This window comes from Hibiscus syriacus, unplaced genomic scaffold (genome assembly GCF_006381635.1).
Source record: "Hibiscus syriacus cultivar Baekdansim isolate YM2019G1 unplaced genomic scaffold, ASM638163v2 tig00111085_pilon, whole genome shotgun sequence".
Classification (NCBI taxonomy): domain Eukaryota; kingdom Viridiplantae; phylum Streptophyta; class Magnoliopsida; order Malvales; family Malvaceae; genus Hibiscus; species Hibiscus syriacus.
Genome location: NW_024062976.1, coordinates 294,873 through 320,687, shown reverse-complemented (window position 1 = coordinate 320,687; position 25,815 = coordinate 294,873). Strand labels below are relative to the sequence as shown.

At 37.3% G+C, this 25,815-nt stretch overlaps 1 protein-coding gene and 2 pseudogenes across 1 annotated transcript; 2 read left to right on the top strand and 1 right to left on the bottom strand.

Annotated features, from left to right (window-relative positions):
* Window positions 1-1,558: 1,558 nt before the first annotated feature.
* On the top strand, window positions 1,559-14,236 carry LOC120152115 (annotated as a pseudogene).
* A 1,911-nt stretch (window positions 14,237-16,147) lies between these two features.
* On the bottom strand, window positions 16,148-17,301 carry LOC120152124 (annotated as a pseudogene).
* Window positions 17,302-18,563: 1,262 nt separating this feature from the next.
* LOC120152097 (uncharacterized protein C9orf85 homolog) lies at window positions 18,564-20,551 on the top strand. The gene is made up of 7 exons (XM_039164390.1): window positions 18,564-18,708; window positions 18,789-18,910; window positions 18,979-19,031; window positions 19,162-19,225; window positions 19,329-19,371; window positions 19,450-19,497; window positions 20,257-20,551. The coding sequence occupies exons 1-7, from the start codon at window positions 18,628-18,630 to the stop codon at window positions 20,512-20,514; spliced, it is 669 nt and encodes a 222-aa protein (XP_039020321.1). The 5' UTR covers window positions 18,564-18,627; the 3' UTR covers window positions 20,515-20,551.
* Window positions 20,552-25,815: the final 5,264 nt, after the last annotated feature.

Here is a 25,815-nt window from a genome sequence, read left to right as displayed (position 1 = left end):
AAAAGTGGATGTGCGTATCCTTTCAACTCAATTTCTCGTGAAGTAAGTTCATAAATGCCTGCATATATGGTTGGGGGAAAACAAGAACCATATGAAGAGAAAACGATCAATCCTTGGTTCTTTCTTAATTACTAGAAAAAATTAAGTAGAAATTTGAATATTTAATTAAGCCTTCATGTTAACTTATATCAAATTGTATTGTTTATGAAAAAAATAATTAATTTTATTTATCAAACGAATTCATTATGAATAATTTGGCTGTTAAATTTCCATAAATAATAAACGAAATATTGGAATAGAAGAAAATCAAAATAAAAAATCCTTAAGTTTTTTTAATATCTAAAAGAAACAATAACCCTTTTCCAAGGCAACCGTTTTGATGGTAGATAGTTATCGAGAATTACATCAATTCCTGGAAACTAGGTTTCAAGAGTCTTATTCACTCACAAGCATTGACTTGTCAACGTGTTATACTTCCGTCCGTCTTGTTAAACGTTGATTGAATTTGATTTGGTTAAACAAATTTAATTACACAAAAAACGTTAGAAAACAAATTATATATATTAAATTATGTGATATCTACGGAGAAAATAGACTAACTTATATTAATATAAAAATATAACACACATTTCATTAATATTATCAAATATTTACTGAATAAAGTGACTTAACAGCTTTTTGATCCTAATTTAATTAAAAAGTATAAAAATTTAAATTATATATATATCAGGTAATTTCACTCTTTTAATTTAAATGGATAAAATACTTTATATTAAAAAATTTATTCAACAAATAATTATAAGTGGATTAACTAAAGAGTTATATAAATTTCTATTGATCATGTATATGAATTAAATAAATTTTTTTAGATATTTTATTTAAATTTTATTTAAGTGTAAAAGATAAAAATAAACTTATAATAATTTTATTATCATTTTAAAAGTATATTTTTAATATTTTCTCAATTAATTAGTTCTCAATTTACTTTAGTATCAACTCACTGAGAGATATAATCAATAATATAAATTTAAATAATTATAAATATTATTATAATAATACTTTTATCATTTTAATAAAATATTTTTTCCTATTGAGGGCGTTTATTAATTCACATTAAATGGGGTAGTTGCGAACTTTTAGTAGTAGTCAGAGTAGATATAGTTATTACATGCATTGACTTGTCAACGTGATTCACTTCATGTTAAACAAAATATCTACAAAGTGAGTCTCTCACGACCTCTATTTTTTCGGACAACTGCGTCGTATCATTTGGACAGATGATAAATAGCACCAAAAATGTCGTGCCGAAAGGTCTAGTACTAACGACAAAGTCCTCCATGGCCCATACGGTGTAATGGCAGTAACTTATCAAATATTTCTTAATGGTTTTTCGCGACATTTAATCTAATATACATCAATCTACAATGTGGAATTGCAGTAAATAGACTACGCAAATGAAAACAAATGTGGAAGAAGGGAAAGGAAGAATGTTGTAAGAAAATTAAAATGTAATACAGTAACACTGTCCTGCTGTATTCATTTGCAAGCTTTGTTCTCCTTATGCATCTCTCTCTGGTTCTCCGTTTTTCCCCTACAATGGAGAATTCAAGCAAAACTACTTTTTGCCTTCAAAACCTCTTATTTCTCCTGCTTCCCTGCCTCTTCTTCTTCATTCAATACCATGTCGTTCCTGTTACAGGAGATGTCTATGCTACACCTTACATCCCTAGAGAAAACATCAGAATTGATTGTGGTTCTTCCACGAGTGTCCCTTCTCTTGATGGCCGTCTATGGTTCGGAGATGTCGGTGCAAAATTCATCCCCATAGAGCAACCAAACAATAAGAACAAATCATCAGCTGTTAAACTTGAATCCCAACTGCCCTCATCAGTTGATCCGACCCCTTATTCCACCGCACGTCTATCTTACTCAGAGTTCACCTATTCAATTCCCCTCACCGCTGGCCCAAAGTTCATTCGCTTCTACTTCCATCCAACTTTGTATCCAGACTTTGCAGACCATTCTAATAAAGCTTTCTTCTCTGTTAAAGCTGGTTCTTCTATACTTCTCCGGAATTTCAGTGCTCTACTTCATGCTCGTGGTGAACCTAAACTTGTCAAGGAATATTGTTTATATGTTGATTAGGGTCAAAGGTTAAACATAACCTTCCCTCCAAGTCCTGATATCACTGATTCTTTTGCCTTCATCAATGGAATCGAAGTTGTTTCCATGCCATCCGATCTATATTATGCAGCAGCCGGAGATGAAGATGGGGTAACTTTTACAGGCCAGGCTCAGGGAACATTGTACTGTTACGGAATACGGCTATCGGATAGAGCAAAATCGCAACTGATAATTTGAGAAATAAAAATGAAGATAAAAGAGACACAAAATTTACGTGAAAAACCCCCTAAATAATAAAGGGTAAAAACCACGGGCAACGGTAGAAAAATTTCACTATGAGAAAATAGGAATTACAACTTCTCTCAATCTACCAAGGAGAAAATAATGATAATTCTCTCTTGATAAAAAGGAGGAAACAACTCTCAAGAAACTCTCTAAATTCTCTCTAGTATTGGAAGAAAGCTAGAATGCTTTGGGATGGTTTTGAAGCTAAATGAGCTAGGGTATTTATAGTACAAGCTGTAATGACTAATCTTGAAAATACTCTAAATTACAATGACTAAATGTGAGATTTTGCCATGTCACTTTTCAACTATTATTAGTGCCAACTATGAACCATTATTGTTGCCAACTTACAATGCATTATGAATCATTATTATGCATTATACAACTTATACAACTTACAACTTATAATCATATCTTCACACCATTCTTTCTACCTTGTACCTTTATGTTGCTTACGTTTCTGACAGGCCACAAGAGGATCGACACCAGGTAAATTTATCAGCATTGATCGCCTTCGTCATGAAATCTGCTATATTGTCTTTGGTATGGATCTTCTGCATATCTACCATCCATTCTTCCACCTTTTCACGAATGAAATGGAATTGAACTCGTATGTGCTTTGTCCTTGAATGAAATGTTGGATTCTTACTAGATGCAATGTGCTTTGACTGTCACAAAACAGAGAGACATACTCTTGATTGTGCCCAAGCTCCTCCAATAACATCTTCAACCAAATTGCTTCTTTACTGGCTTGTGTAGCTGCTACATATTCTGCTTATGTTGTGGATGTAGCCACAACTGACTGCAATTTTGAAACCCAGCTTACAGCTCCACCAGCAACTTTAAACACATATCCTGTAGTAGATTTGCTTTTATCCAAATCCCCTGCATAGTCAGAATCAACATACCCATTGATAAGTAAATTTGATCTCCGTAACATAATGCAACATTTGAGGTCCCTTTGATGTATCTCAGGATCATCTTTACTATATTCTAATGGTCTTTTCCTAGATTCGCCATGTACCGACTAACCACTCCCACTGCTTGTGCAATGTCTGGTCTTGTGCATATCATAGCGAACATTAAACTTCTCACTGCCGATCCATACGGTACTCGAGACATCTTCATCCTCTCTTCTTCACTGCTAGGACTCATACTGGAGGATAATTTGAAGTTAATAGGAAGAGGGGTATAAATTGGCTTACAATCTTGCATACTGAATCGTGACAAGATCTTCTTTAAGTAATTCTTTTGTGAAAGCCAAATCTTCCTATTACTTCTGTCTCGGTGAATTTGCATCCCTAGAATCTTGTTTGTTGATCCCAAGTCCTTCATTTCAAATTCCCTAGCCAGTTGCGTCTTCAATTCTTCAATATTATCTTTGTTGGGTGCATTAAGTCTGTTGTATCCAAGGCACATAATGAAGGAATCAAATCTCTTATACCAACACATTGGCGCCTGCTTTAGACCGTACAGAGATTTGTTCAACCTGCAAATCAAGTTCTTCTTTTCTTTTTCTTCAAAACCTTCAGGTTGGAGCATGTAAATCTCTTCTTCAAGATCTCCATGAAGAAAAGTTGTTTTAACATCTAGCTGCTCTAGATGTAAATTCAATGTAGCACACATTACCAAAGCTACTCGAACTGTTGTTAGTCGAACCACAGGAGAAAATATTTCATTGAAATCAATACATTCCTTTTGAGCATATTCTTTGACCACCAGTCTTGCACGATACCTCTCAACTTGATAGTCACCATATCGTTTGATTTTGAAGACCCATTTCTTACCAATTGGCTTCCTTCCTTGTGGTAGTGGAACAAGGTCCCATGTATTATTTTTATGAAGAGCTTCAATTTCTTCTTGCATCGCCATCATCCACAGTGAAGCATCTGAGTTGTTTATTGCCTCCTGGTATGTTGATGGCTCACCGTCCTCTATTAAAAGGCAATATACAATATTACCTTCTATAACATAATCTGAGTGCCAATTGTGACGTCTTCTCACACGATCTGATTGACGAGTTGTTGAAACTTCAGAGCTCTTTGGTTCTTGTTCATTTGTGCTGGTTCTACTTCAGAAGAATCTCCTTGTTCAAACTCATTTTTCACATGTATATGTGTAGTCTTTGACTTTTCAGCGCTATCATCGTCTTCTTTTCTTTGTAGTTTATCTTCTACAAAGACAACATCTCTGCTGATGATCACTTTGCGGCAGTGGGATCCCACAAGCGATACCCCTTTACTCCATTAGCATACCCCAAGAATTTACATTTCCTGGATTTTAGATCCAACTTTGAAATTTCTTGGGCGTTGTACATCACATACACAATACTTCCAAATACATGGAGGTTTGAATAATCAGCTGGTTTACCAGTCCACATCTTCATTGGTGTCTTCAGCTCTATTGCAGTTGATGGAGCTCGATTCACCAAAAAACAGGCGGTATTGACTGCTTCTGCCCATAATGATTTTTCTAGGCATGCATCCCTCAACATTGCTCTTGTTCTTTCTAACAAGGTTCTGTTCATCCGCTCTGCCACTCCATTTTGTTAAGGAGTGTTTGCCACTGTGAACTGTCTTTTGATGCAATATTTCCTGCAAAAATCATCAAATTCTTCACTTGTGTATTCTCCTATATTATCTGTTCAGAAACACTTGATCTTATTTTCAGAATCAAGTTCCACCCACGCTTTGAAGTTTTTGAAAGTGGAAAACACATCTGACTTCTTCTTAATAGGGTACACCCAACATCTCCTAGAGTAGTCATCAATAAATGAGACAAAGTATTTGCTCCGCCTAGGGATGTAATGGTGCTTGCCATACATCAGAGTGAACCAATTCTAGAACACTTTTGGCTCTAGAATTTGACATGTTGAATTTCAACCGGTGCTTCTTACCTTGTTATGTAATGCTCACACAAAGGAAGTGATACATTTGTTAAGCCTGGAAGTAGCTTTTGCTCCACAAGGACTTTCATTCCTTGTTCTGACATGTGTCTAAGTTTCTAATGCCATAACATTGCAGAATCTGAACTACATGAGGCAATAGAGGCTTCTGCTTCTAGCATAGTCTCTCCCTTCAGCATGTACAAGTTTGCTGCTATCTTTTCGCCTTTCAGCACCACAAGCGCTCCACGGAACATCTTCATGATTCCATTCCGTGTTTCAATCTTGCTTGCATTATTATCCAACAATCCGTAGGATAATAAATTTTTCTTCAGGCTTTTCATGTGCCGCATATCTCAAAAAACTTTAATTGTTCCATCATACATCTTCAATTTTATGGTTTCCACACCAATGATCTCTAAGGCATGATCATTGCAACTATACATAGATCCTCCTGAGACAGGTTCATAATGATGGAACCATTCTCTTCTTGAGGTCATGTGATATGTAGCTCCCGAATCAATGAGACATATGTCTGCATATCTCTTTCTACCTTCTACGGTGGTTGACGCTTCACAGCATAAAGCATCTCCATCATCTGAAGTGTTTGCAGTATTGCCTTGTGGATTGGAGTTTTTATTTAGACTCCAACGATCCTTTTTCAAGTGACCCTTCTTTCCACAGTTGTAACACTTTAAATTCTTCTTGTTTCTCGACTTCGATCTACCATGTTTGTGACTGCTGCTTTGGCCACGTTCTGTTGATCTCCCTCTCATCGTTGTCAACGCTTCTGCTTGTTATAGATTTACTTGTTTGTCTTCCTTGTTCTTGCGCCGATTTTCTTCTTGTAGAACAACAGTTGCAACGTCATCGAAGACTAGACTGGTGATATTACTATTTGTCAAGTTAATGATGAGTTGATCATACGAATCTGGTAGACTTTGAAGTAGAAGTTCAGAACGTTATTGTTCTACTATTTTACAGCTCAGGATGTAAGCTGAGAAAATAAAGTGTTCAGTGTGTTTAAGTGCTCCGTCACTAAAATAGATTCTGACATCCGGAGAGTGTACAATTTCCTCTTAAGAAAAATTTTATTGTGCAACGATGTAGCCTCGTACAATTTGGTGAGATGATCCCATATCTCCTTAGTTGTCTTCTTCTCCTCGATGCTTGACAATACTTCATCTGTTAATGCTAGATGAAAGTTTGTCATAGCATTCCCGTCCATTTCGATCCATTTGTTGTCTTCTGTGAAATCTATCGACCTTTCACTGATAGCTGCTAGACAACCGTCTTTCCTCAGGATTGCCTTCATCTTCAATTTCCACAATGAGAAATTTCTCCCATTAAATTTTTCAATATCAAATTTCGTTGTCATAGCTGCTATTACGGATAGCTCCCACTATTTCACTATCGTGAATAGTTCTCTGGAACCTTCAAAGAATGGGTAATACATTCTTACTTTCTTATGTTGGAGGATTCACCTTTTGATGGCAACCACAAAGACAATAAACAGATTTTATACACTCAAATCTGGCTCTGATACCAATTGTTGCGGAATACGGCTATCGGATAGAGCAAAATCGCAACTGATAATTTGAGAAAATAAAAATGAAGATAAAAGAGACACAAAATTTACGTGAAAAACCTCTAAATAATAAAGGGTAAAAACCACGGGCAACGGTAGAAGAATTTCACTATGAGAAAATAAGAATTATAACTTCTCTCAATCTACCAAGGAAAAACAATAATAATTCTCTCTTGATAAAAAGGAGAAAACAACTCTCAAGAAACTCTCTAAATTCTCTCTAGTATTGGAAGAAAGCTAGAATGCTTTGGATAGTTTTAAAGCTAAATGAGCTAGGGTATTTATAGTAGAAGCTTTAAGGACTAATATTGAAAATACCCTAAATTACAATGATTAAATGTGAGATTTTGCCATGTCACTTTTCAACCATTTTTAGTGCCAACTATGAACCATTATTGTTGCCAACTTACAATGCATTATGAATCATTATTATGCATTATACAACTATTATTAGTTGTATGACAACTAATAATTTTGTATGACAAATAATATGTACACCCTAAAAAACAACACTACCTTTGAGAAGATGTATCGAATCAATGTTGGTGGGAAGGAAATCTCACCAGGAGATGATTCTGAGATGCTCCGGCACTGGTTAAAAGACAACGACTATGCGACAATAATGAAACCAAGTGCTCTTCCTGTTAATACCACGACTGAGCTCACCTTCAGCAGTAAAATCCCATCATTCTCTGCTCCAAAGGAGGTTTATGTAACTGCCAGGACCATGGGGACGAACAAGACAGAGAATGAGAACTACACTCTCACCTGGGAGTTTCCTGTTGATTCTGGGTTCAATTACTTTGTAAGGTTACATTTTTATGAGTTCCAAAATGAGATAACTCAACAAGGTGATCGAGTCTTTGAGATCTTCTTAGCTAATTTAACTGCGGAAACTCAAGCACATGTTATAGGCTTATAGCATGGAGTGGTGGGCATGTGATTCCAGTATATAGGGATTACGTAGTGGCAATAGGACCAAAGGGAAATAAAAAACAACAAAATCTCTCTATTGGTTTGCATCCTTCGCCAGCTTGGAGAACTCTTTATTCTGATGCAATCTTGAGTGGCCTGGAAATCTTCAAGTTGAGCAATGATGTTGTTCTGGCAGGATCAGGATTTTAAAAAACGGTATGCGACCGCGATTTCGGCCGCGATATAGCAATTTTGCCGCCGTCCAAGTTACTCGCGACGGCCGTAATCACGATAAATCCGAAATAACCGAAAATGCGACCGCGATTTAAAACCCTGGACATGACCTAACCCTGATCCACTTCTAGTAAATGAAGGAGGAAATTCCCTGCAGACTTCAACCAATTCCAAGAAGAACAACAAAGCAGTATTCGGCATCGTGGGAGGCGTAATATCGGGCTTTGTTGTTCTTTCTCTTCTTTGTTTCTTCATTTTGCGTCGAAAGATGAGAGTCAAAGATACTGAGGGAGTTTTACAGTTGAGTCAGTTTTCCTCTACAGTGAAATCATCCAAGTCAACCAAGTTGCAACTCACAACTTCGACGATGTTTCCATTATCGGCGTCGGAGGTTTCGGCAACGTGTACAAAGGATTCATTGACTGTGGGGCTACGCAAGTTGCAATCAAGCGGTTGAAACCGGGGTCTCAACAAGGTTCTCACGAATTCAGGACCGAGATCGAGATGCTTTCCCAGCTACGCCACGTCCATTTGGTCTCATTGATAGGCTATTGCAACGATGGCAGCGAGATGATCCTCGTGTACGATTACATGGCCAATGGAACACTTCGTGATCATCTTTACAACACCGAAAACCCTCCTCTTCCGTGGAAACAACGACTAGAGATTTGTCTTGGTGCCACAATTGGATTGCAGTATCTTCACTCGGGTGCTAAACACACAATCATACATCAAGACTTCAAGACGACAAATATCTTGTTGGATGAGAAATGGGTGGCTAAGGTTTCGGATTTTGGCTTGTCTAGTGTTGGCCCGACCAATATGTCGCAAACCCATGTTAGTACAGTAGTAAAAGGTAGTTTCGGATACTTGGATCCCGAGTATTCCCGTCGTGTACAACTGACAGAAAAATCCGATGTATATTCATTCGGAGTTGTTGACGAAAACGGGTAAAGAAAACAAAAGAACATGAGAATTTTACGAGGTTCGACAATGTGCTTACGTCCTCGGTGCCTAGGCGGCGCTAGAAGTTTTTATTCAATGATATTTTAGGTCTAGGTTACATCTCTATTTATAATAGAAAACCCTGGTACATAATTACAAAATTAACCCTGTACCGTACCGCGGGGGCTACGCCCCCGCACCCCCAACCCACATAATTCGTAACCCCACAACGAGACTTTCTTTGTAAAAACAGTTGATGTTCGCTTTGCTCACTCCATCTCCTGTCCTCTTTACTGGTATATTTATGAGCCATACCTAACAAATCTCCACCTTGGCGAATATCCTGCCTCTTGAAAATTCAATGTGGGTTGGGTTACCTTGATTCTTTAACAACTCGAAACATTCAACAAGTCCAAGCAATGCTTGAACTTGTCTGTCGTAACTGGCTTAGTGAACATATCAGCGGCATTTTCATCAGTATGTACCTTCTGAAACAAAACCTCTCCAGATGCAACCAACTCTCTAATCTTGTGGAACCTTACATCAATATGTTTAGTTCTAGCACGATACACCTGATTCTTAGCCAAGTGAATAGCACTTTGATTATCACAAAGCAACTGAACTCCACCTTGTTGAACACCCAACTCCTTCACTAAACTAGTAAGCCATAAAGCTTCTTTTGCAGCTTCAGCTGCTGCCATGTACTCAGCTTCAGTTGTAGATAGAGCCACAATAGATTGAACAGTAGACTTCCAACAAATAGGCCCTCCACCAAGAGTAAAGACATACCATGTCGTAGATCTTCTATTATCCAAGTCACCTGCATAGTCTGAATCCACATATCCTACAACCAAAGGATTATCCCGCTAACTCCCAAAAACAATTCCATGTCCCACAGTACCCTTTAAGTACCGAAAGATCCACTTGACTGCTTCCCAATGTTGCTTACCAGGTTTAGACATGTACTTACAAACTTGACTAACAGCATGAGCTAAATCAGGACGAGTACATACCATCGCATACATCAAGCAGCCAACAGCATTAGAATACGGAACCTTTGCCATATCTTCAGCTTCCTTATCTGTCTTGGGGCACTGTTCTGATGAGAGCTTAAAGTGATTCGCCAATGGAGTGCTAACTGGTTTTGCGCTGCTCATCGCAAACCTTTCTAGCATTTTCTCAACATAACCCCGTTGAGATAGCCGCAATTTCCTTGAGTCTCTGTCCCTGCAAATTTCCATTCCAAGAATTTTCTTTGCAGCACCTAAATCTTTCATATCAAATTCCTGACTCAATAAAGTTTTCAAACCGATAACATCATCCATGTTCTTCGCAGCAATCAACATATCATCAACATACAGTAATAGAAAAATAAAAGAACCATCATCAAGGCTCTTAACATAGACACAACAATCATACTCACATCGGTTGTAGCCAATCTTGATCATATAGGAGTCAAACCGTTTATACCACTGTCTCGGAGACTGTTTCAACCCGTACAAAGATTTCTTCAATCTGCAAACTAAATGCTCGTTTCCAGGTTGAGTGAAACCTTCAGGTTGCCGCATGTAGATCTGTTCCTCTAAATCACCATGCAAAAAAGCAGTTTTAACATCCATCTGCTCTAAATGCAAGTCCCAACTAGCCACCAATGCAAGTACTGCTCGGATTGAAGTGTGCCTGACCACAGGAGAAAAGATTTCATCATAATCAACTCCTTTCTGCTGTGAAAAACCCTTCGCTACCAAACGAGCCTTGAACTTCTCCCCATCTTTTTCTGTTACTAATGGTTTCTTCTTATACACCCATTTGCAACCAATCGGCTTCTTACCCTCAGGAAGGGGAACTAACTCCCATGTGCGATTGTGATTCAAAGACTCCATCTCCTCAACCATGGCTGCCATCCACTTGTCGTTTTCCTGACTAGTAACGGCATCATGAAAAGTAACCGGATCATCACTGCTAACAATAAGTGCAAAAGATACCAAGTCTTCAAAACCCAATCTGTTCGGAGGCTTTATATTCGTCCGTCTCACCCTGTCTCTGGCGAGACTATAATCCTGCAAATCATCCGTAGTGGAACCACCAGAAGTCGGTTGAGAAGTTTCTGGTTTCTCAACTGGAAACTGCTCGAAATCCACCACTGTCGTGTCTTGCTTCTGCTGCAACATGGATTGTTCATCAAAAACGACATCTCTACTAATCACAACTTTCTTCGCAACTGGATCCCAGAACTTGAATCCTTTGACACCTTTCTTGTAACCCAGAAAAATGCACTCCTTCGATTTTGCATCAAGTTTGGATCTCTCATCAGCAGGTACATGCACATAAGCAGGACAACCAAAAATCCGTAAGTTATCAAAACTAACATCATGACCAGTCCATACCTCTTCTGCAACTTTCCCAGCCAGCGATGCCCTTGGCGATCTGTTGATAAGGTAACACGCCATGTTAACAGCCTCAGCCCAGAAGTGTTTGGGAAGCCCCGCATTCAACCGCAAACATCTGGCTCTTTCATTCAACGACCTGTTCATTCGTTCCGCAACACCATTCTGTTGTGGTGTCTTGCGCACTGTAAAATGCCTCTGAATCCCATGCTCCTTACAGAATTGTAGGAACTGTGAATCTGTGTACTCCGTACCATTGTCAGACCGCAAACACTTGATTTTTTGTCCTGTTTGGTTTTCTACCTCAGCTTTCCACAGCTTGAACTTCTCAAAAACTTCAGATTTCTGTTTCAAAAAATACACCCAAACTTTCCATGAAAAATCATCAATAAAGTAACATAGTACCTAGATCCACCCAAAGACGATGTCGTGGAAGGCCCCCATACATCAGAATGCACATAATCAAGAATCCCTTGAGTTGTGTGCTTCGCAGTCTTGAAACGGACTTTAGTCTGTTTACCAAGAACACAATACTTGCAAAAGTCGAGCTTACAGCTTTTGACACCATGCAACAAGTTTCTCTTGTGTAATTCTGCCATACCACGTTCACTAAGATGAGCAAGGCGCATATGCCACAATTTTGTCGTATCATCACAGGACTCAACAGAGTGAACTCCACCTGCAACGGTACTCCCTAACAATCTGTAGATATTCCCTGCAGTCATCTTGCCTTTCATCACAGTCAATGCTCCTTTAACAATCCGAATGGTTTCCCTATCCTCGTCAGCCTTAGGGATAAAACCATTCTTGTGCAAAGTGCCCAAGGAAATCAAATTCTTCTTCAAGTCTGGGATATGTCGAACATCACTCAACGTCCGAACGGAGCCATCGTGCATCTTAATTCTGACATCACCAATACCAACAATATTGCAACATCAATCATCACCCAAATAAACTGAACCAGAATTAACCGGCCTGTATGTCGAAAACCATTCCCTATTTGGCGTGATATGATAAGAACATCCAGAATCAAGAATTCAAGCATCCGTCAATTGTGTCGTTGAAATAGAAAGCATATCACCCTCACTGCAATCAGAATTATCATCCTCGACCACGTTCACAGACTTGGATGAGCCATCACGCTTCTCATCAGTCTGCTTTTTCAACTTCGGACAGTCTCGCTTCATATGTCCCGCCTCCTTGCACTTGTAACAGTGAATCGTCTTCTTATCCCTGGATTTGGATCTGGAATTCCGCTTCCCGGACCCTGCCTTCTCTGGCTTCCGTCCACGATCTCGATTACCCTTGACATATAAGCTATCGGCTTGAGAGCTTTCCCCTGCATTCTGCTTCCGCTGGTTGTGAGCCAACAAGGCTGCAGTAATCTCCTCAACATTGATAGTCTCTTTCCCATATGTAAGAGTAGTCACCATGTGTTCGTAAGAGGGAGGCAACGAACACAACAGAATCATCGCTCTGTCTTCATCCTCAATTTTCACATCAAGCCGAGCCAGATCAGAAACGATTTGATTGAAGACATTCACGTGTTGCGCCAAATCGTGATCGTCCTGCATCTTCAGCCCATACAGCCGTTGCTTCAGATACAGTTTTGTCGTTAAGGATTTGGACATAAACTGACTTTCCAACTTCCTCCAAATTTCGTCTGGAGACGATAGATGCATGACGTGATACATGACCTCGTCCGCCAAGCATAATCGTATGGTTCCTGCCGCTCGCTGCTGCAATTCTTCCCAATCTTCCTCATCCATCGACGCCGGCTTTGTAGATCGCAAAGCCTTCAAGATCCCTTGCTGCGCCAATAGATCCTTCACCCTCGTTTGCCATAATCCGAAGTTACCCTGACCATCGAATTTCGCGACTTCGAATTTTGCTCCTGACATCTGATACCAATTGTTGACGAAAACGGGTAAAGAAAACAAAAGAACACGAGAATTTTACGAGGTTCGACAATGTGCTTACGTCCTCGGTGCCTAGGCGGCGCTAGAAGTTTTTATTCAATGATATTTTAGGTCTAGGTTACATCTCTATTTATAATAGAAAACCCTGGTACATAATTACAAAATTAACCCTGTACCGTACCGCGGGGCTACGCCCCCGCACCCCCAACCCACATAATTCGTAACCCCACAACGAGACTTTCTTTGTAAGAACAGTTGATGTTCGCTTCGCTCACTCCGCTCCATCTCCTGTCCTCTTTACTAGTATATTTATGAGCCATACCTAACAGGAGTGGTCCTCTGTGAAATATTATGTGCTAGGCCCCCCCTTAGCCGCTCTTCTGAGAAGGCTCAGGTAAGCTTAGCACCATGGTTTCAACAATGCCATCAAAATGGAACACTTCACAAAATCGTCGATCCATTTTTGAAAGGTAAGATTGTGCCCGAGTGTTTGAAAAAAATTCGTTGAAGTGGTAACGAGTTGCTTGAATGAAGAAGGAACCGAGAGGCCATCGATGGATGCCGTGGTATGGGGACTACAGTACGCACTTCAATTGCAAGAACTTGTGGAGGAGGGGGATCACGCCTAATGCTGGTGCCAGCATCGAAGAAGAAGTCGACGAGGAGACCCCTTTTACAGCCTATGCAATGGAAGATGACAGTGGGGAAGTGTTCAGTAGCATTGGCGATCATGTCATGAATTCCAGGAGCATTTGTACTTTCAGTTTGACAAGAAGTGATGAACAAAGTTTTATTACTAAGTATTCTGATAAACAGTCGTCAAAGGCAGTGTTCTCAGAGATTAGAGATCCCCAAGGACGATGAACGAAACTTGCAGCCTGTTGATTAGGAATCTTCACAATAATTCCAAGTTCATTTGATAAAGATCCAATAGAATTTTTCCTTGGAATTCAAGGAAAAAGAAGGTTTTGTAATATAAGATATTTCTAGGTAATTTCGTGTACCTCTTTTTTTTTTAATGTTTAGATCAAATTATATTTATATTATTATTAAATGTCAATTTTTTAAAAAAGTAAACAATATTCATTGGTTGAACATAGCATAAGACGTAACAATTGCAGCAATACAATCCGAAATTATAGATTAAAAATATAAAGGCAAAGACGATGTTGAAATATAGTTAGCAAGTGCGTGAGCCGCTCCATTTACCTCCCGTCGAACGAACCGGACTAAGATACGAGGGTGAGAATTAAGGAGGTTTCTTGTTTTAAGGAGATAATAAACATCGATATACCTGTATACATCATTACCAAATGAAAAACGTACCACGTATGGTAGTTCCGTTAAATTTTTAATAGAAGAATACGAAAATGAAACTTAAATTGAACGATAAGAATAGTTTTAAAAAAAATAAAACTTTGACACCAAAACAGAATAAAATTTATAGTTTAAGAACTAAACATGTAATTTATGCTTTAAAATTTTGATTTACAGTAAAAAAGTTCTTGTCTCGGCCAGCATTGCGAGTTACGTCCGCATATTTATTTATTCCAGCTGACCTTCATTTCTTCTTCCTCACTTAACTCAAAAGTTACGTATTTTCTCACCTTCAAACTCAAACATTACTGCTTATAAACTCATCATTTTATTAAAAGAACTAGAGGATCAATAAATGCTTCTTAACAACAAAAAAACACTCATGAGCTGTAAAGTTTGTAAATACACAGTATAAATAATTCCTCTTATATTGCAAAATGAATAATACAATGTTTATATACACAGTAGCTAAAGTAAAAACTAACTAATATTTACAACAAACTAACTACTCATAACCACTCTCTACATGAGCCGACCACTAAAATCGTTGGCTCATTCAACACTGGTCAACTGAAATGTCATTACTCTTGAAACTTCTTACATGCAACAAGTCTGTGGAGTCCCTGTTTCCAGTCGTTCACAACTTAGCTGGTTTGCATTTTCAATCCATTAAGCCTTAGCTGGAACTGGTAGTTCGCAGTTTGATACTCAATTGACCTTCAAGTCATACTCTGCTATATAACTTTTCGAAGTTGCAGGGCTCCAAGACATGACACTAAAATAACAATGCTATTCTTAATTACCGTCGTCTTCCTCGCCCTTTTCTCTTCAGCTTCCACAACAATTTCAGCTCCTTGTACTCCTACCGATTACATACTTTTGTACTGTGGTGCTTCGTCCAACACTACATTCTACTAGGATGGCAGAAACTGGGTTGCCGACGCTGATGAAGATCGTTCTAATGCGTCTTCTTTTGCATCCCTTGCTTCGTATAAAGAATCCTGTCACTGAAGTTCCTTACATGACAGCTCGTATCTTTCGTGGCGAGTTCACATATGAATTCCCCAAGTTCCTTCGTCTGTACTTCTATCCAAATGAATACCCTGACAAGAATGAGCATGGCAAATGAACATATAATAATTAATCTGACGACATGTATCATTACAATTTAAAGACACATGTCAATAACAAAATTATGGGAAAGAGATCAAAATAAAAATGAAAGTAAACGTTGGTGACTTTTTGAAAATAAATAGATGACTAAAATGATTTTTTATAAATGTAATGACCCTATGTGTAGGTTAAAAAAACTTAGCATCTCAAGCGTGTAGAATTAACAATGCCTAAGATGATATTAGTCATCAGAATTATTTAATTGATCAATGTGTAGTGTCAACTGCACCTTCCTAACCATAGCAGACGCACACATAATTCACGACATAAAAATAAAATAATAATGAAGGAAGCTACCAGAAGAAAGGGATTGAAATAATTCAATTTGCTTAACGACACCTAATTTGACTCGTCCAAACATCCAGATTCAATATCTTCAATTTTCTGACACCATATCCTCAGTTTTCCAGCTGAATGAATCCTCAACGTTCAAGTTATGAAGGCCAGAACTTCCATGGGGTAAGAATACATCGGCCACGTAATTGAAGGCAGATGCCGAGACATCTACTTCTTGATACACAACTTCTCCATGGGGATTGAGCCACTCCATTTCGGAGTTTGCCCTGTTTTGGAGCTCCAAAGCAAGCTCTAATGTCGCCTCAAGTTCACCCAGAGCAAGCCGTTTATGCTCCCGAACATGGATGCAACTGAAAGCAATCTCCAGGAATTTCTCTAAGCAACTCGGAGCTATTTTCCCTTTCAAAAATGGGTCGATGATCTGATAAACACTTCCATTCATGTGTTCTTTAACCCAAGGAATTATATATCGAGTAGCAGCGTCCATCACGTCAAACTTTATTACTTTTCTACCAGAAATTACTTCCAACAAAACAACCCCAAAGGAGAAAACGTCTAGCTTCATGCAAGAACTCAGGAGCCAAATAACCCAGAGTACCAAATATCCTTCGATAAACTAAATGGGCCTATCTTAGACAACGCGAAATCAGCAATCTTGGAAAGCATTCGGTCGTCTAACAGAATGTTGCTGGACTTTATGTCACGGTGGATCACTGCTCGCTTTGCTCCTGCATGAAGATAATGCAATCCACGAGCTGCCCCAATGCAGATCTCTAACCTCTGTTTCCAAGTGAGGGGATCTTGGCGAATTCCGTGGAGATGATAGAACAAAGATCCTTGGGTCATGTAATCCACCACTACAATCTTCTCGTCTCCGGCATCGCAGAATCCGATGAGAGAAACAAGATGTTGGTGTCGCAGCTGGCGAAGTAGCTGCACTTCATTTCGAAAGTCTTCAAGTATCGACGATCCCATCAAGCGTTTCACCGCTAGAACCGAGGCCCCGTCGTCGAAAAAGCCTTTGTATACAACGCCACTGCCACCTTTACCAAGAACCAAGTTGGAATCGAAGTTATCGGTAGCAGCTCTGATCTCGTCGAGTGAAAATCGACGGTATAGGTGTTGTGGAAGTGACGATTTACCATTTCCCTTGGTCGTTGGGTGTTTGATCTTCTTTAATTTGCTTTCAGATGCTCGACAGAAACATAAGATTGAAAACAAAGGATTTCTCATTTGAAATCCAGACCTTGAGAGTTATTGTTAGCTTCGATTTCATCCTTTTTTTTAGCTGGAACGTCTTCCTTTTAAGAATTCTAGTCGGAACGTTGAATATGTGATTCAGGGACGGTACCACGTGGATCACGGAGGGCGGCGCGGCGCCTGTCCCCTCCAACTTTTTTGGATATAAATATTTCTTAGGTACTGGTAGTTTCAAAAAGTGACAAATTGAACCCTGGATCTACCATTTTTTATTATTTAAATGTCTTAATTTTGTGAATGAATCAGAGATGGCTATGCAGATTAAGATTAGAAGGAAGAAGAGAAAAGTATAATATTAGGAAAATTTAGGTTTAGCCTCTACGTTATTTAGAAATCTAGAAATAATTTAATTATAATTTTATAATTTTTATAAAAATATAACAAAAATTCAAATTGGTAGATTCTAAGTAAACAATTTCAATTTTTTATTAAATAAAACGACGTTGTTTTGAATCTTTTGAATGCCAAAACAGGAGTACTAAAATGACACCATTTTAATTTGACATTTATATCAGTAACTATTAGTCATGTTATCATTTTATTACTAACTTAACGATATAGTAATATAATTGAAATGAAAATCAAAGTTTAATATTATAATTGATAAAATTAAAAGTTTAATATTATAAACGAAGTTTAGTACTATCTTATAATTTATTTTTTTATACACTAATCCTTTCTTTATTTAAAAGCTCAAAAATTTATCTATTGAGAGTAAATCAGAAAAAAATATATAATTTTTAGAATAAATTATCTATTTAATTATCTACAAAATTTTGTAGTTCTATTTCGATTACCTAATTAATCATTTTTAAATTATATCTAATGATATATTTTAATTTTATTTTGATCACCAATCGTTAAAAAATTAATGATGATATCAACGTATCATCATAAGTTAATATCTATCATCATTGAAAAAAATAATTTTTTTACGTAATTTTTTAATCATGAGTCATTAAAATATAATAATAACATAAAATTATTAATGATTTTGAATAAACAAATAATTAATTGATCAAAATAAAATCACAAAAATATGTAGGTAGATTTAATATGTAGTTTACCCAGTTTTAATGACAAGTTCTACGGTGCAACAGGTTTAATATATGATTAATAAGAGGTATTGCGGGATTTGTTATTATTTAAATAATAAAATTGATAATTTTTTTTAATCGTATATTAAAATTGAGTTTTTTTTTTGCTTGTTTTAATTAGCAAAAATGGTCTAGGTTTAATCAACAAATCCCAAACTTTAGCCAGAGAAGAGTGATTGAGTCGGCAGCCAACAAGCAAAAGATGAGCAGTCGGCGAGGGCCACCGAAGCACCAAAATCGCTACGCCTGGAAACCAAACGCCGGTGTTAAAATCAACGAGAAGGTAATCAATTACTGCTATTTTTCTTTTTCATTTTATTCATATATATTTTTATTTAAATTTGAAAATTTTATTTTCAATAGGAAGTTGGAGGGAAGCTAAGGCCTTACTCTGATATAACTGGAGTTTGCCCTCGATGCAAAGAACAAATCGATTGGAAGCGTCGTTATGGCAAATATAAACCCTTAACGGAGCCTGCAAAATGGTAAGTTTTTTAAAAGAAAAATAATGGTTTATGTGCATTTTATTTATATTATTTTTTTATTTTGGCAGTCAGCTTTGCTCCAAACGTAATGTGCGTCAAGCCTATCATAATCTTTGTTCTGGTTCGTTTCCTCTGCTATTAGTTCTTTGATTGTTTTGATTCAACAGTTTCTCGTCAAATTGAGCGAAATGTATGTCAAATGTAGTTATTTTGTGAAAATTAATCAACTGGGTTTGGATATCTTGTTATAGGATGTGCAAAGGAACAAAAAGTGTGTACTAAGTGTCGATGTCGTGTTGATCAAATAGTTGGGAGGTTTGTCCTTGAATCATTTGAGAATTTTTTTGTTTCTAGTTTCCGATACATATATTTGGGTAAAAGATTTAACATTGAACTTCTGACTGTGTTGCTCTCACAGGGATTCTGCAGAGGTTGAAGAAGAGCAAAAGATGCTTGAAGAGGTTGGTTTGGAGCAATCTTTTCGATGTGTTTTTCTTATGTTAGTTTTCGTTGATTAATTTGTGTGAATATTGTTTCGGGCAATTAAAAATGCTCGAGAGAGGGATAGAAGAACATTGTTACGTGCTGTAAGTCTCCAATTACGATTCTGATATTGCTGTCAGTCTTCTGCTATTGGAAATAATTCACAACTGTTTGATGATAGTAATTGAGTTGGTTCATGATTATGCTAATAATTAGGAGTTCTATCCAATTAATTATAACTTTTATGATTTATAGTAAAATTTTAGTGGATCCAAACTTCTAATATAGCAGAAGCATAGAAGGGATTTACCTTGATGTAACTCGTGAAGGAAAGACTAAATAAATGCTTAGAAGTTATAAAAGGTTTTATTGATTTGAATTTCCCTTGGTTGAGACGATATAGATCTTTTTGGCAAGACCCAGTGGCGCGAGGGTATTAGAACTTAGACCAAAACCTGCTATTGACTGTGACCTACCACATAAAAAAGATATATCATTCTTGGATAAACAATTCAATCTTTTTTAGTTTGACAAGGCATGCAAACTTTCTTAGATATATCATTATAACTCTGCATTGGCAGGTTTCACATGCTATAATCTGTGAATTATGCTAGACCTTAAAAATTTAAACATTGTTTTTGTACTCGTATTGTCTAAAGTGCTTCTTAACTGAGCAGGACATATATACTTGTTTTCTTCATATGTCATCATTGTCAATGAACTTGGTAGTTGATAGGTGCTAAAATGCATACTTTCTCTTTGGGAGAGTGAATTACCTAAGCAATCCATTTCTCACGTTTTGTTGTTTTATGGTACTTTACTCTGTCAAATGCCTTGATGCTGACCTCCTTTACATGTAACAGATGAATCAAAGTAGCTCCAAACGTTCATCAAAAAACACGGCCAACAAAGAAAATGGTAGGGTGGGTGAAATTTTTCCTTCTACATCACCTGAGGAATATGCCAAGCTAGGAAGAAAAGATGATGGAAATCATGATGATCAATACAACTCTGAGAAGGATTGCATTAGTGACCATGATGATGATGAAAATGATGATCAAGATAACAAAAACCATGTTTGTGATGATGATGAAAATGATGATCAAGAAGACAACATGTAACACCCCAATTTAGGGGCTAAATTAAAGAAATTATAAAGTGGTGAATTTAATTGGAATTTTGGAAGAAATTGTAGATTAAATTGAATAATTTCAAAGTTGGCAGACCGTTTTAAGAAGTGAAGAAAATTCAGTGGCTAAACCTATGATTAAATCATTTTTTATATATGTTGAATTATAAATCTCTCCCCGTCAGTTTCCAGAATTATTTTTCCAGTTTTTCCCTCAACCCTTCTTTCAACTCCGATTTACTCATCGTCCGACGTCCGATCGACGAGTCGAAACTACCATCGTGTTCATTGTCAACCAAGGAACAAAACCCCTCAAACATTTCGTCGTGAATTGTCGTCGTTCGTCGTTAATTTCAGTCGGAAGTATTGTCGATAATAACTCGATTTTAGTTGGTTTTTCATCGATTCACGACGATCGGGTCATCCGTTTACGACACCTCCTACACCATCGTGTTCGTTGTATCGTTACGAGTTTGCTGGTGTCATCCTTGGTCTCCGTCGACAACGGCGCGTGAGGAGGTGAAGCGGTCAAAGTTTTCGATTTGTTGAAATCGAGCTCTCCGCCGTTCAAAATTGTGAACCGAACTTTGTAAGTATCTTGAAATCGCTCAAAATAATTTTTTAAGAATTTTCCGTGATTTTTAGGTAGCCGGAAGGGGCCCCACGTGCCCCCACGCGTTGCCACTGTGCGTGGAGATAGTCCAAATGACCGGTTTGACCAGTTTTGGTGCATAGTTGACCGGTTTGGCCGGTCATAACCCGACCCGACCTGTTTACCCGACCTGCTGACTAGACCCGACCCGTTGACCGTTGACTCGTTGCCCGTTGACCACCGTTGACCAAAACTTTGATCGGCTTTGACCGGGCATTAAACGACCTTTGACTTCGACCGAGTATATTTATCCTTACATTTTTCGACGTTCCAAATCCGATTCCACTGCCTATTTTTCAAAATTCGAACCCGAATGCCTCGAAATTACCAGTCAAACCCGTTGACTTTGATTTTGACCGAAAATTTCAAATTTCCGAAAAGTCATATTTTATACTTTCGACGTCCTGAATCCGAATCCGAAGTTCGTTTCGCCAAATTCGAACTCGGTAAGCTGTCTTTCACTGATTTATCACCTGATTCGATCTGTTTATCGCAATTAAGCTCCGTTTCTGATATAATTTATGTTGATATGTATCTGAGGAATTATTGGAAGTTGAATTGAAGATCAAAGGTGTTCAAATGGAATTTTTATGGTCGATCAGTATTACACGGAAATCGAGGTAATACTTTACTATCTCTTTATGCTTTTTAGAACATGTGAATATTGGTAAATGCATGATTAAGATAATGTTGGTCTCATTTGTGTAGTTAATTAGTTTCTACAATCGATATGAATGTGGTAGAAATTCGGTATCTGAATACGGATCGAATGATTAATATAAGAGATTGAAAGATTGTTAGAATTAAATTACAAGTTTGTGATTAGTGATAAAGAAATCAAACATGGATTTATAAATTATATTTTATATCATCAAAGGTTAAATGTTAAAGGTACTGGATGGGAAATTATGAGAATACTTCGGTAGGGTAAAAATATGAAATTACTCTTATATTGGAAAATGATAAGAATTGTCCCTGGAAGTGGATTAATAAATCTGAAAAGACATATTGATCTGATAAATATATTGATGTGCATAAGAAATGTTAGTTGTACTTGAAAATTATGGAAAACCGGTTTTTAACCCCAAGAGGGCTTATGCAAGATACTAGAAGTCTGTTAAGGGAATTATTTCAAGATCAGAGAGTGTTCAAGAAAGCAATTAACCATAGGATCTCTAAATTATATTATTTTCGTTAAGAGATAATATCGAAATTATCTGGTTAAGGAATTATGAAAATGCCCTTAAGAGTTAGAATAGTCAGAGTTAACCCTGAATGAGAAAATACTTAGAGGATCCATACTTAACTCGATTAAGTACAGATTTGACTGTTAAAATCCTAACTTAGTGAAGGAAAATTCCTGATGTTCCGTTTGTAAAATCTGAGAAGGCACTTGACCCGGAAATATCCGAGTTATGAGTAAATACCTGAAGAACAATTTGTCGGGGGTGTTCTGTTGTCAGAATTGTTCGAAAGGACTGAAATAAATGATAAGATCGAATTTAATAGTAAGATCAGACGGAAGGAAATGATTAAAGTACACTGAATCTGTACAATAACCAAAATACCCCTGTAATGTAAATGACCCAAGAATATCACCAAGCTCAGGAATGATTGGATATCCTCGAGCTCTGAAATAAATGGAATAAAACTGAACACCAAAGTTACCAAAATAACCTTATGGCCTAAACTAAGTAAATACCTTGGATTAATTAAGGAATCCAAATAAGCATAGGTGTTGGACTACCTTTAAAAGTTATGGAACATAACATAAGTGAGTCGATCAACCTTAATAATATGTCAGTACCTGAACGACATAGATATTACTTGAATGCATGTTCGTCTTCTCAAGTTTAGCTCAATGATAATTTTGGAAGTATTCAGCTCAGCTCAACTCTAGATCGCATTCAATACTAAGAATTGAACATTTGTTCGACAAATCAACCACGAAGACCAAATTGAATGGAACGGAAATACAACATGTATCTGAAATTCAGGAACGTTTGAATTACTTTGGAAAATCCTGAAGTAACTGGAATGGACACGACTGCTAAATGAACTAGGTAACTTCAATGATTGAGGATTTAGTAAGTGATTTGGATAAGTCTGGAAACTCTAATGAGTTTACATAGTGTATAATTACAATGGGTTATGAACAAATTAATCAAGTAAGTCAGTATTATATGATATTGTGGAAGCGTGGAAATGAAATTAAGAGCATTGGAATATTTTTTTTAGTCTCCTTAAGATCTGTTCAGTGATGACTCAGAAGATGATCTATGGATAATAATATTTGGTATTAAAGAGTAAATACCATGGAAGGTTAATGAATTGACAAGTTGATAAGTATTGTTTCTGGGAGCTATTCATTTGGAGTTATTCGATAAATTGATTAATCAACATAGATTGTAAATGTCCTAAACCTTCATTTCTTCCTTACCAGCACAAGTCATATTCTGAATAATTGATGATTTTGTCAGTTATTGAACTCTTCCAATAGTGATTCTGAATTCCGATATTCTATCAGTATACTGAAGATCTGTGTTTTTCTGTTTGATAAGATTATCCAATACCTCTGAATAATATCTGTAAACTCTGGTGTGTTCCCTAATTATATATAAATATTTTATCTGATTTCCGACTTGAATTCTGTTCTGATACATTACCTGAATTCTGTTATGATTTCTGATCTGGATTCTGTTCTGAATTTTGTTTTGATTTCTGATATCTCCGTTTACCGACGGAGAAATGTTTTATCTGGGGGGTTTATTGTTGGAGGAAGATTATCTGCAGGCTTCTCGGCTGTGTGCTCAGGGCCTTACTGGTTGTGCGGGGTGTATGGTTCCAGGGAACCTACACAAACAGATTGTGAAAGGATGAGGTGTATATATATATATATATGTTTTAAAATAAAAATCTGTATCTTTTTACTGGTTTTATGGGAACACACTAGATAACATATTCTGATCTCCTGAATTCAGTCATCCGAAATATTTCCATCTGAACTAAAAGTTCATTGTCTGTTACCACCTGAAATATCAGTAGGATCTCTGCTCAGCATAAAAATCTGTAAATGTTCGGAAACAATAAGGAAATATATATTTTATCTGTATCTGCATGTTCATCAGCATCATCTGGTAGTTCTGTATTACTGAGCTTTTCAAAGCTCACTCTATTACTCACATTTTCAGGTTAAAAGAATTGTACCAGTGCAGCTATCGACATCAGTAAGGGAGTTCTTCCGGCGTTGTTGCAGAGTATGGTACATGTGATTAGGGGGCATGTAATTTTATTTTGATTTATATACGAGTCTGGACGTCTGTTTTATTTTTAAATAGTGACAACTGATTTTATAAGTTACACGTTTCAATAAAAGTTTTAAATTTTCCGCTATTTTTACAGTGGGTCGCTCCGGTGGCCCAAATGTGACACCTTGGATCGGATCTGATTAACCTTATCGGTCTGTGGGGGTTACATTTAGTGGTATCAGAGCTTTGGTTTGAGTCAAAATTTTTCAAGATAGACCGACCGGTCGAATTTCAAAAGATGCCTGATCAGTACATGTCCCTAGACTACAATCGTACTTCTCTGAGCTGGAACTCTAAGGTTGAGTCTCTATCTGTAACGAGCGAACCCAAATTTCTATCCGTTAAGGCTATACTTGTACAAAAAGGAATACCAGTAACATCTGTCTAAACGCTGTAACTATCTCATGAGCCATGTGAGAGTTATTCATCTGAGGAATTCTGACTCGACTCCATAAATGAAATTGGGATATGTTGCTGCTCTATGAGCCTATGAGCCTATTCACATAACCAAGGTTGAATTGATTTCACACGGATAAAGTTGTTTTGATTATTTACTTGGACTGAGAGAGAATTCTGATAAGAATGTATACTCAGCTGGTTAAGGATTAGTGGAGAATCTGTACTTTTGTAAAAGCTACTTAAAGATATGAGAGAACTGATGAAAGTTTTATTTCTGCAATTATATGACATGAATGTATTTCGAGGACGAAATTCTTTTTAAGGAGGGGAGAATTGTAACATCCCAATTTAGGGACTAAATTTAAGAAATTATAAATTGGTGAATTTAATTGGAATTTTAGAAGAAATTGAGGATTAAATTGAATAATTTCAAAGTTGGCAGACCGTTTTAAGAAGTGAAGAAAGTTTAGTTGCTAAACCCATGATTTAACCATTTTTTATGTGAATTATAAATCTTTCCCCCTTCAGTTTCCAGAATTATTTTTCCAGTTTTTTCCTCTCTAACAACCCTTCTTTCAACTCCAATTTACTCACCGTCTGACGTCCGATCGACGAGCCGAAACCACCATCGTGTTCATTGTCAACCAAGGAACAAAACCCCTCAAACTTTTCGTCGTGAATCGTCGCCGTTCGTCGTTAATTTCAGTCGGAAGTATCGTCGGTAATAACTCAATTTTAGTTGGTTTTCATCGATTCACGACGATCGGGTCATCCGTTTACGACACCTCCCACACCATCGTGTTTGTTGCATCGTTCCGAGTTTGCCGGTGTCATCCTTGGTCTCCGTCGACGGCGGCGCATGAGGAGGTGAAGCGGTCAAAGTTTCCGATTTGTTGAAATCGAGCTCTCCGCCGTTCAAAATTGTGAACCGAGC

What these genes read in the sequence shown, in the direction of transcription:
- LOC120152097 (XM_039164390.1), top strand. Translation starts at nt 18,628, where the DNA reads ATGAGCAGTCGGCGAGGGCCACCGAAGCACCAAAATCGCTACGCCTGG. An exon ending in GTGTTAAAATCAACGAGAAG is followed by an intron (nt 18,709 to 18,788) that starts GTAATCAATTAC and finishes TATTTTCAATAG; the next exon opens with GAAGTTGGAGGGAAGCTAAG. An exon ending in AGCAAAAGATGCTTGAAGAG is followed by an intron (nt 19,372 to 19,449) that starts GTTGGTTTGGAG and finishes ATATTGTTTCGG; the next exon opens with GCAATTAAAAATGCTCGAGA.